Source organism: Anopheles arabiensis, chromosome 3 (assembly GCF_016920715.1).
Source record: "Anopheles arabiensis isolate DONGOLA chromosome 3, AaraD3, whole genome shotgun sequence".
NCBI lineage: Eukaryota > Metazoa > Arthropoda > Insecta > Diptera > Culicidae > Anopheles > Anopheles arabiensis.
The window spans coordinates 21,940,753-21,952,942 of NC_053518.1; the positions used below are offsets into that span (position 1 = coordinate 21,940,753).

Here is a 12,190-nt window from a genome sequence, read left to right on the forward strand (position 1 = left end):
GATTACAAGATTATTAGGATTTGTGTGAATACCTACTTCTGATTATGTGAGTCTGTTTTATATGGAAGTGACTAATCATACAGAGTTTAAGTCAACAACCTACAAATCAATAATTAGATGATAAGTTTCCTACGAAACCTGAGACATACTTGTTATGATCTAAAAATTATTTGTGAGTCTCAAACGTCAGAACGATCATAAGTTCAATTGATTTCGTATAACGACCTGCTTCTGATCATGTAGGTCTGTTTTACACGACGATAACTAATCAAACAGAATAAGAGACATGCAAGCTTCTACTTGCGAAGAATCAGGATTTATCAAACTAAACCTATCAAAAGAAGTTAGAAGTCAGATGTTGATCAGAAGATCAACAAATTTTGTATATAGCCCTACTTCTGTCCCTGTAAACCTGTTTTACATGGACGCGATTAATCGAATTGAGTTCAAGTGCTCTTCATGTGAAGAATTCTATACTTCCTATCAAGATTAAGATTATATTTATCCTATAACACCTAAGATCTTAACTTAAAAGACTAAAAGAGATCTCGACCAAAAAAGGACAAAGCATCAGCCGCATTTGATGGACAGATAGAGATTTATAAATCAAAATGAATCATCGTAGAGCCTAGTCATATTTCACAAGTAAAGTTATTGGCCATTAGCATATTTAATCATGGCACTTAAGATGTCTTGTCCACGTGCTTGTACTCCACAAGGCTTTCAAAGCAACACGCCTTAAAGAGTGTTGCTAATGATATCAAAATTATATTGCAAAAACAAACATTCAATTATTGTCATTGAGCGTACAATCTTACCTCGCGGACCTAGTTGAAAGTACAGTATCCTCCTCCCATCAGCAGCAGCGCACCCGCCGGTCCTCTACGCACTTTTCCACTGCCGGCTGCCCGGCCGGATGATTATTGGCATGGATTTTTATGATAATTTACTAATGAACTACACACAATGCCCACATCGTGCCACCGGACAGCCCGCAAACGCGGTTCACGCGCATGGCTCGCTCTCCATCGACCAGCCGGACGGACGTGAGTATTTACAAAATATCTGTGCCGCACAACCTGCCGGTTGTCACACAAAACCCTTGAACACACTGGGGTGGTGGTGATGATGGTGATGGTGGGTCACACTTGGAGAAGAGGTGGGTGATTGTTACTGGCCATGTGGTGGATGACGAAAGGGAAACAGGCAAAAAAAAGTGTCCCCGCTAACATACACCGACACACACACACCAGGCAGGGACTGTTCACCTCGATCGACGATGACCACGGACGGACGGACACACTGCACACACACACACACACCGCGCAATATACACTCATCGCACCTTCACTCCACTTCCGTAACGCATGAATAAATAACACATAAACCTCAACGGCTATTACAAGCACGGCACAAAACAAATTTAACAGAAAAGAGCCCCCAAAGAAGAACTGAGAAAACTGGACAGTCACACATGTATGAAGTCACACCACACCCGGGGCAGATTTGTGTGTCCAAAAAGATTGGAAAAAAATCACGCCAACACACTCCATCACCCGCGCATCTATAAAGCGCTCTGCTGCTGACGTTCGTCGCTCTGCCATCGATCCGATTTCCGGCCGGTACGTGGGTGGGGGATAGTATGGTATGTTGCTATTTGCACTGGCACACACACTTTTCTTTCCGGTGATGCGTTTAAAAAAACCCGAACCGCTTTGACGCGTGTTTAACACTTGTACGCGCGGACCGTGGTGTGATGCCTCCCCCTAGGCCTTTTTACTACAGCACTAGCGGAGCCGGTGGGGCTGGTGCAGGGTATGGCGGTACGGGTTGGAGCGCTGGTGGAATAGCTGCTGATGATACTGGTACGGGCTGGGATGCTGATAGAGCTGCTGCTGGGCTGGCAAGCTGTACTGGGTCGGATGGTGATACTGCGCATAGTACTGGTGCTGCTCTTGCTGCTGCTGCTGCTGCTGCTGTTGGTAAGGATGCGTTGATGGTGGTGGTCCACAGCCAACCACGACCCCACGGAGCACCGGCCACATATGGTGATCGACGTAGGTGTTGGTGGTGGGGTTGGTCGTCGGTTGCGCAATCGTAAGGAGATCGTTGTTTGCGTTTCAGAATTGCCGGACCTGGAACATTGAAAGAGACTAAGATAAATCTAAATTATAATTTGGAGTTTCACACACCCGCGCGTGCGCACAGTACGAATGGGGTAGGTAAGCGGAGGAAGCACAGTGAAAAGCAGCAAAAAGTTTGCACATGCAAAGTAAACGAAAGCGATCGTGTTTGTTTGATGTTGATGAGGATCATCTTGATGTAGGGTGTATTCGTTTTTAGTACATTGGTTTTAGTACAAGCGAAGCGTTTTTTCTACTAAGTGCAGCTATAAGAGGTAGTTATGCGTTCGTAACACGTTTCCACGATTAAGCAAACTGCGTTGCGGAAAACACATCTTCCCGCGATCGATTGATTGATCAATCATTAGCACGCGCGCTCGCCCAGAGATCCGAGAGCCGGAGAAATGTTTGTCTGTCACAGTCGCCGCTACAAACGAGGAGAAACAGCGATCTCAAAAACAGCACGTATAATGTGTGTTGGGGCGTGCTGACAAATGAATGGTTTCATTCGGAGGGGGTTACTGTTACTGATGCTCAAAACCCCCACTCTCTCTCTCTGTTCAGGAGTATTTGCCTCAGCAAAATGGGTGCTAAAATTAAAACCATTTTTAGGGTAATCACTGCAAGTGTGAAAATTAGCAGTGCTCACTCCGCCGGAAGTGCTTCCCTGAAGGGGTGTTTGGGGTGGTAGTTTTGACTTGGTCTGAAAATTGGCGGCGCTGTCGGACATGGCGGACGAGTCACAGCTGGAGATTTTTCGGAGAAGATGTGTGGAATGCATTTGGAATGTTCATCAGCACATCCTCAAGCACAGTCTGCAAGGGATAGTGGGAAAGGAACTCCGAACAAATGTAACTAATTTTGCGCATGAACGATTCTTGCCCAACCGTGCAAAGCTTCTGTTTTCAAAGGCAAACAAATCATGGGGAGTAGCGTACCATTCACCCCCATCTGTTTGATCGCGTGATCGTTGCCGCACACTTCCGGTTGGTTCATGCTGGTGTACAGACATTATCTACACATTGAGATTTTGAATAATAATACTTAACATCTTTGAATGGGTAAATTATCTACGTTAAATGACCAAATGTCCTACAAAATCTATCTACTCGGTACTGCCGTATGATTTTCAAAGTGTTCTCCGACAGCCAACGTGGCACCATCGCCAACCCATAGGGAAAAGAACTATCTTCACGAGAACTATTTTTAATCCTACACCACCTACAACACACTACATCTACACAGCAGCAGTAGCAGCAGTAGCAGCAGCAAGGTGCAATGGTGCATTCACGACGACCCACACGACGATGACGACGTCCCTACTGAGAGCTAGTGAGAGGGTGTCGAATGTGCTCAAATTTAGCCATCAACCATACATGCCATAAATATACACACACAGAGACACAAAACACACACACACGTGTTTTAATGCTACGTAAACGCCGGAAGATGCATTATTTTGAAGCGCAGCACCGGATAACACCAACATGTACTAAATAATGTACTAAATAAATACCACTACCACGCCACTATTCTGGCAGGCTACAAACGCATGCAAGAGCGAAAGTGTTCTACAAAACAAACACAAAAGCTACACCCTCTAATAGACAAAAGTCTCTTCTACAACTTCTACAAAGGATAGAATTCGAAAAAAGAGAGAGTAAAGAAGCATGAAAAAAAGACTCAAATAAAGAGTAAAATCAAAACGCAAACTTCACTAAACCTTCAGTTGGTGACGCGTGGAATGGTGCTGCTGCTGCTCTGTCATAGTGCGTGTGTGTGTATTCCATAATACTCGATCTTCCAATCCAATTTTAGTACACGAGAGCACATTTGCGTTGCTTGGGAATGCCACTTATTTCCCAAATATATTTTTGTGTGTGTTTTGGTCAGCCAGGGCAGCAGTGTTGGAAATGGCAATTGGGGCTTTGGAGCGTCAGAGAGTAACTTATTGTTTTATGGTCAAACCGGTGAAAAGAAGGTGAACGGGGATGATTTTTTTTTCTTTCTTGTTTTCCACTCTCTTCGCTCTATTAGCTTTCTTAATCGTATTAAAATTTTCTGCCTGCTTTTTTCCATTAGACTTTCATCTGCCCCTGGCGGGGTCCAGCGTAGCACCCGAGCCGTGAGAACTAGAAGTATAATAAGGAGAGAGTGAGAGATAGAGTAGAGATGCGAGCAGAATGGTTTGCACGAGCGAGAAAACGAATGCGACGCCGCGGCAGCTGTAACAATAGAGCACACTCAAACAATGCACTGCGATGCGATCGAGAGTGTATGCTGGAGTGAAGGAAAGTGTTTTACTTAAGGGTAAGATTATATACGATGGGGCTGGGAAGCGGCAGCTACCGTTCGTTACTACTATCAATCCCCATCCACACCAAGGGGCGCTTGAAGCGAATTTTTTCTTTACGAGATTGAAAAGAAAGGCAATATTACGACAGCAACTATACACAACAGGGTTAGTTTAAAGGGGTCGCTTTTTTAAAGAAGAAAGGGAACGTAAAACTACTTGCCGCATCAAAACCCTCCTTCACCTGTTCCAATCCCAACAACCCAACAGACCCATAAACAACAATGGTTTTACGGCACTTTCACCGTCTGCCGTAACTAACTAGCCGCGTGATCGTGCTCAGAGATGACGAATTTGCACCATAATCATGTGTTTTTTTTTTAAAACACTTATAATTTCATATTTTTGTGACATTGGGACCCACCTTACGTGTCCCATTTAAAACGGTGCCACGCGATACTACAACGTGCTGTGGAAATTTCATCTCCGCAGGGCAGGGAACGAACCTCCCCATAGGCACGATCCGTCTTTATGGCAGTCCACGGGGAAAAAGATTGCTACGCGTGCCCGATCGCAATGGGGGGAAAATAAACCAGATCGTCGAAGGACTGAGTGAGAAGAAAAAAAAAACTTCACCGCTCCAACCCACCACACGCAGGTGGGAAAAATATGAAAATTCTATTATTACACATTTTTTGGATATGAGTGCGGGAATAGCGAGTACGCTGTGTTGGCTCGTTCGTTGGTTGGTTGGTGAGGTGAGAAATAGCTCTGACTCACTGTATCAATGTTCCCGCCCAACTTGTGACCACGTTGTGCTTTTAATACGTTGTTTTATGAAAGATTGGACCAAAGTAAACACAAAATTTACTCAAGTTCAAATACAGTAATTTAAGAAAAAATAGGCGACGAATTAATTTCAAAATTTAGAAGCTAACTTCAGAAATATATGAATAGCTTTAAATACAAAACTAATTACAAAATTACAAATTAATAACAACTTGAAGATCAGCAAGAGCTTCGTAGATAGATTCGTAATATCATAAGAATCTTACATAGATCAGAAAGGTTTTTAGAACAATATTGATTTTAAAGACTAAAATAAACTTCTCAAAATTGAGATTAAATCTCAAAAAAGGCACCACCGATACCTGACCACAGTTGGAAAACGATCTTCCCAGCTTGCAAGCAAAGATTTACTCAAACTTTTTTTGTAGATCAAATAGCGCATTTGTGACTCATGCAAGCAAACGAGCTGAACTTTGCGTCTTCGCATTTAAAAAGAGGCGATCAAAAGCAATACTAAAACCAAGTGAGAGAGAGAAAAAACGCCTATCCGCTGAAAGGTTGATGATGAGCCAACCGACAAAAGGCTTTGTTCGGCTTCGTCGGCATCTAATGATAAAAATAAACGGCCTACCCTTCTGTCCCTCAGTCTCTGGCCGTGTGTCTTACGCCATGGTAGAGCCGGCATCTCCCCCTTTTTTTTGAAACACACCAAACACTAATCGTCCCAAATTGGCCACACACCCGCTTGCAGTGGGGTGTGTGTGTGTGTGTGCGGCGGGGTGCCGGAAACCGCAGCCAAAGTTACTGTTTGTACAGCGATTAACACACGCGGTTGGAGACGGGAAGAATCAGCTTATCCCGTACTGTATCGTCGCGGTCATCAAGCGCGCGCTCGGACCACGTGGGAGTAGAAAATGAAAGTTGGCAACAGCAAGTCACCTCTGGTTCGATGTTTAGTCTAACAGCAAATGGTTAAATGATTTGTTGCCAGTGATAGCTCCATAATGGGGTTTGCCCCCAATTTTGGCCAAACTTTGCGGTCGGCTTCTTGCTGTGTGCTTGTGCTGTGTCCACAAAACTCTTGTTAGCTACAAGCCGTATCTCCGCCTCCACCACGGGCATGAGGATAATAATGTCCCACGCGAAAAGCTCTAAAAAGGGATCACACATTATACTGGTGGGTTGACTGCTGTGGCAATCCAAGAACCTCCTCCGCGCGCTTCTCAAAATTTTACCCCTGCCAGATGGTGACCTCCCGACGGAACTGTGGCCAGATCACCGCTCCTAATCGATTCACTTCCCAAAAACGGTTACAAGACATACTGAGAGGGAAGAGAGCATTTTAAACCCGGCTGACAAGTGCCAGTTGCCTGAGATGCCATGGTGATGCAATCGGGCGAAACACAATCCAGATCGCTCGGCTCAGATCCGTTTTCGGAGCATCCACCCACCCACAGCAGCAGAGTGAGAAGAGAAACGTTTGGAGGTCGTCGCTATCTGGAAAATCTCACGACCCGAACCGAGCGAAAAAGGAGACACATCATCATCATCATCGTCGTCAACAGGCGCTCTACGACGAGCCTGTGGTGTCTTGTGTCCAAGTTTTTAACCCCCGCAACAAGAAAGCAGCCGACACCAGGGGGAGATACATTTTGCGCAATTGGATGAGCGGCCGTTAAAGTGACAAATATGGCGCGCTTGGTTCATGTCGTGCCGGTGTGCTCATGGTGTGAGGTGACCAGGCCTGGATAATCGCCAAAAATTGCACCTGAAAACGGTGAGTCACATCACACACTCGGTGTCTCAGTAGAGTTGGACGAACAAATGAGTTCCCACCGAAACAGGGACATTTTGCCCTCTTGGGACCGGCGTGCATCCTACGCGGAGACGGTTCGCTAGAGGTGGTGTGAGAAAGCTAGAACACTCTCTGACGTAAATAACTATTTTTTTTGAGACGGGAGAGTCCTCAGAATGGACCCTCGAGATCGGTCGAGACGAGTTCTGGTCTGTAAACAACGGCTCAAGAGTGTATTGCAAAATACTGGTGCCCCTTTTACACCAATAGTGTGTCGTAACTATCGCTCCCTGTAGGAGGAGTTGTCTGGGTCTATTCAAAGCACAATCACAAACATTCCTGATAATACCGATACGGGACCTCGTGCTACTGCGAACCGACGCTTTTAACAAGAAAACGGGGACACATTTTTTTAATGCTCTCCTGACCTGCCAACCCTTGCCCCCATCTCACTCCCATCATCTAGTGATGGTTAAGCCGCACGGAGCACTTTCAAACTCGACACATGTGGATCCGTTAAGATCCGTGCGTGCGCGACCCAACAGGCCAGCAAAGTCAACATCTTTCAAAAAATAAATTACGTTCCCCCTTGATCCGTCCTCCGCGAACAAAAAACCGGTGGAACCTAACCACACAGGTGGGTGGTTCCGTGTGTCCAATGCCTGCTTCTTCCTTTTGCTCTTTCAGTGTGTTGGTCTGTATTCGATCGCAGGCCGGTATGTTTGCGCGTGGGAATACGGGAATCTACGGCCGAGAGTACGAAGTTGGAGAGTTTTGGGCGTACAAAGTAACACAGGCCTAAAGGGGTGTTGTGTAGGTGTCGGAACCTCTGAGAGGAGGATTTTTTGTTGTTGTTGGGCCAGTTCCCTTACAAAGTAGGATCAACATACAAAGCAGTATGTATTTTCGTGAAGGTGTAGTCAGACACCTAATGCATGAGGTTGTCCGTAGAATGGAGCTCCCTTTCTTTACACCCATTGCAACGTTCTCGCGAGCCGACTTTAGAAGGATTAGGCATGACTGTACCACTGATTAGTCCGATCAGGTTTTGCCTTGACGATCGCGCACAACTGCAAAGAGGAGGGAAGCAGTTTGGGCGCCATCTGTTGGGGTGCCGATGCGGCATGGCCATGTAGGTGATGAAGGAAACGATTGTGCAATCGCCGGACATGGCGAGCGGATGCATTAGGAACTCGCCGTCCGTCTCGGTTTGAACAGAAACGCTTGATCAATGCACGATCACATACCACAACAACCGCCTGCGCACATTAGGCGCAACAAATTTGGTGTCGCGTTTGTGTCTCGCTGACGGAATGGCGTGGTCGTCATATACCTGTGCGAATGGAAAACGGTAATACCCACGGCACAGGCTTACTATGTATGCGTGTTTGTGTGTCTGTGCGACGCACACAAGCCACGAAACTAATTTGAATTTAATTAGAGTTGTGAGCTTCAACAGGCGGCAGCAGCAAAAAGGGAGCAGCCGTGTCGTGTGTCGCGGCGTCGTGAACCATTTCTTGTCCATCATCATTGGCAGGTAGTGTCGCGTAGTAGCTAGATGTCGGGTAGGGTAGATCGGAATCCTCCCACGACGAAACCGATCGGTTTAGAGGTTTATGTGCGCGCGCATGTGTATGTGTGTGGTCGCTTTTTTTTACCTCATCCACAACGCCCTAACAGCAAATGACTTATGATGATGATTGAGACACCAACAGCAGGAGGACGCAACGGCACAAATGGCGTGGTTGATAGATTTACGATTCAGAGGGTGGGTTTGCTTTGAACGAGGCAAGAGCACCATTTATTCCGCAACCCAACAGCACTCGAATGGGCTGTGTGTGAGGTGCTAAGGTGAACCCCAAGAGGCTGAAACACACTGTCCCTTTTTACTGTCGCGAGGGTCAGAGGACGAACATCATTTCTCGAATGGTGGACACAGAGGGGGGGGAAATGGATAACTACTCTCTCCTCGTACGTACGATACGCTCACTGCATTCCTTTTTTGAAAGGTGTACTAAAAATATCCTCTTCCCAACGCGCACACCTGGCGTTACATTCCAGCAAGATGAGCGTTGCAATGCGAGAGTAAAAGAGAGAGAGAGTTTACTAGAGAGAGAAAAGGGAGGAAGAAAACGCAGGTGTAGGCAATAGAACCAGCGGCAAGTAGGTCGTTGGTTCCGGTCATAAACTATGCGAACCTAATCAGAACAGGTGTACGCAAAAATGTGATGTACTAAAACAGCCATAAATTCTGTTTGAAGCGTTACATGATCTTTACACATTTAATAACGCACTTAAATTTCGTAAACACACTATATCAACATGTTATACATGGCAGTTCGCTTTATGTTAATAACACATGCAACCTCTTTTTAGTTTAATAACCTTAAAAAAAGAGATGAAATGTGTATGGGAAAACGGGAAACTGTGGTGCGTTGTGTGGCTGAACTATTAGTTACAAACGATTTAGTGATGAAAGATACGAGTAACCACACTAAACGTACGCAGCAAAAGTGGGGAAGATCACGCGTGGACAAGGAACTGCCATTTGGGGTTATGCGTTCGAACCGGAAAATCGTTCAATGGCTTTGCTGTCACCCGTTGAGATTAAAATTCGAAACATTTAACAAATCCCAAATTCCAGCCACTGTCGTTGAGTTTCTTTGTGGAATGTGAGATAGTGTGAGGGAATTACGCCACAGATGATCGACAGCGGGGAAACGCGTGAGTAACTCGAGCGGTAACAGTTAAGCGATCATTTCTCTTTAACCTCTCGTTTTCATCCCTCTGTTCGGAGTTTGATGAAGACAGCAAATTGATGGAAAAATGTCTCACAATGCTCTCTTTCCCAACCACGATCACAGTTCACCGATCGATGGCTCATTTCTCAACGACCTCAACGGGGCACCCGCGAAACGAGGTGGTGTGTGAACGGATTTGCTCAATGATGGAGGCCTTGAGGCTTTTTCAAAGTAGGGATGCTATAGATTTCTAATTTGCTGTACTCTCGAAAGGACAAGCATATTGTCACGCGTATGGCAGAGATATAGCAATATATTAATTTGAATTACTTTAAGATAACCCGGGTTTAAGTACATCTGTTCCGGTGGTGGTGGTTATGCGCGTTGCTACTACACACTTAGCACTACATCATTGGATGCAAATTAGAATGTGAGACAAGTTTGTGTTGGCTTGAGTAGGCTAGTAGAATAAGGCGCGCAGATGGCAAAAGGGTTCCATTTCCGTAAGAAGAGCAACATAACAACACCATTAGAGAGCGAGAGACAGTGAGAGAGAGAATCTAGTCGAGCTTAATGCGATCAGTTGTTGGCGAAGATGATGAATTTCCAGCATTCCCCACAGCAAGACAGCTTTAGTAGTAAGTAGGTAGAGTGGACAACGAGTGTTCGAGCAGTGAGATACAGTGAGTGAGAGAGAGCACACGTACACGGGCGAAGGCGCGTGGGCTAATGAAGAGTGGTAGTAGTAGGTAGTAGTACTAGTGGTGGGGTGCATCCACCGACAACCGACAGGTCCGTTGGGTCAGGTATCGGTAAAGATGGTGGCCACCGCCAGGGGTTTGGGTGGTACACATGTTTATGGTGTGAAGGGGGAGGAGTAGAAAGGGGCGACTTAAGAACAACGGATAAGAAAAAGGCGGGTTAAAACACGGCGTAATTAAAAACTAACAGATGAGTGAGTTATTTTTATTAAAAACTTTGAGCAAACTGATATATTATTATTATTATTATTATTATTATTTCCAGAAAGATTATTATTTAATTAATATATTATTAAATATTATTTTCTTTAGCGCGTTGGTTTTTTGTTTGTTTGTTTTAGATTGGTTGGTTGGTTGGTTGGTGGTGGTGAATACAATTTTTTGAGTTTTCATTCCTGTAGCTATTAAAACGTTATTATTATTATTAATTGGATTCCTTTTTCTCTCTGCTAAAGCTAATCGCGCGCGCGCGCCCAATTAACAATTGTTCTAAAACCGCTCGGCTTCTGTTCTAAAGTAACGCTGTGAAGTAACGCTCTAAGCATGCCCTTGGGTATGCAATTAATATTGCTTCTGGTTTTGTTTGTTTTGTTTTTGGATCCGTGCGACTCTACACACGACGCTTTGCTCTTGTGAAAACCTTCGGTTAAACACAGTTTATTAGAGAGTGAATGTTTATGGCGCTTTTCTGTGTTAGACTAAGAGAAAGGAGAGTATTTGTATTTGTTTGTAATGCCACCCACTTCTACTTTTTTAATTGTGTCGTGCGGTGAGTAGTGGCGTTGTTTTACAATGTAAACAAAAAAGAATTTGATGGTGAGTGGTTTGCTTTTAAACTCTCTGTGTAAATTGTCATGTAAAACACAAAGTGATGGCTTGTGAGTAGTGTATATGTAAGTGTGGTTTCTATAAACTAACAGTAGAATAAAATATTATTACACGTACAACAATACTAATAAGTAGCAGATAAGTAGCATTGTTACTTTTGCGGGAGGGCATACTTATGTTTTCATTTTATGGCGTACATATGTTTTCCTTTCGCACACACACACTTCTCAGAGGAGAGCATTTTGCATACTGCAATTTGTCAGAGGGTAATAAAAACAAAATAAAGTAATAGATGCAACAATACATCATTCTGATCTGTTTCTGAAGCATTAGAATGTACATATGCTTCGGAAAACAGTACAAACGCGACTGTATTGGACGGCGGCGTGTGTTTGCGCGTACTTCCATCTACTTTTTCTAGGCACTTTTTTAAATTTTCTTATACTAAACACATTTAAGTCAACACTTAATAACGAAAAATAAGGTGTAATTAATTATGGCATTCGTTGTTTGTTTGTGTTTCCCCGTGCCTTGGGATTTTTTCCCCTTTTTTTAGACCACTACGGTTTGCTACATTAGTAAGTTTGTTTGTTTTGATACGTACTGCATTTGAACGTTGTTTTTTAAACGAGAATGAGAGCAAATTGTCTAACCCACTATAGCTGCATTTTGATACAATTTTAGACAGGTTGTTGTTGGGTGTGTTAAGCTGAAGCTTCTTTATAAGTATTGATTTGCGCTACTCAGCCGAACGTTAACGTTATAATCAAACACGCGTTACAGTCTACACAACATTTAGCACATACATACTTGTAGACTTGTTCTAAGTATAATTAGTTTCACCCTGCCTTAAATTAATA

General features: G+C 44.3%; 1 protein-coding gene across 4 annotated transcripts in view; it reads right to left on the reverse strand.

The window, feature by feature from the left end:
• The window catches only part of LOC120904758 (protein held out wings), a 30,970-nt gene that overhangs the window by 1,719 nt on the left and 17,061 nt on the right, over window positions 1-12,190 (reverse strand). The window contains exons 3-4 of one of the 4 annotated variants that reach the window (XM_040315059.1): window positions 3,847-4,255; window positions 819-2,135 (exon numbers count right to left, since the gene is read on the reverse strand). In XM_040315059.1, the coding sequence (XP_040170993.1) occupies window positions 4,202-4,255 (54 nt within the window). In that variant the 3' untranslated portion in view covers window positions 819-2,135; window positions 3,847-4,201. Of the gene's footprint in view, window positions 1-818; window positions 2,154-3,846; window positions 4,256-12,190 lie in introns of all 4 variants that reach the window. The other 3 variants (XM_040315058.1, XM_040315061.1, XM_040315060.1) reach the window with 3 other exon arrangements.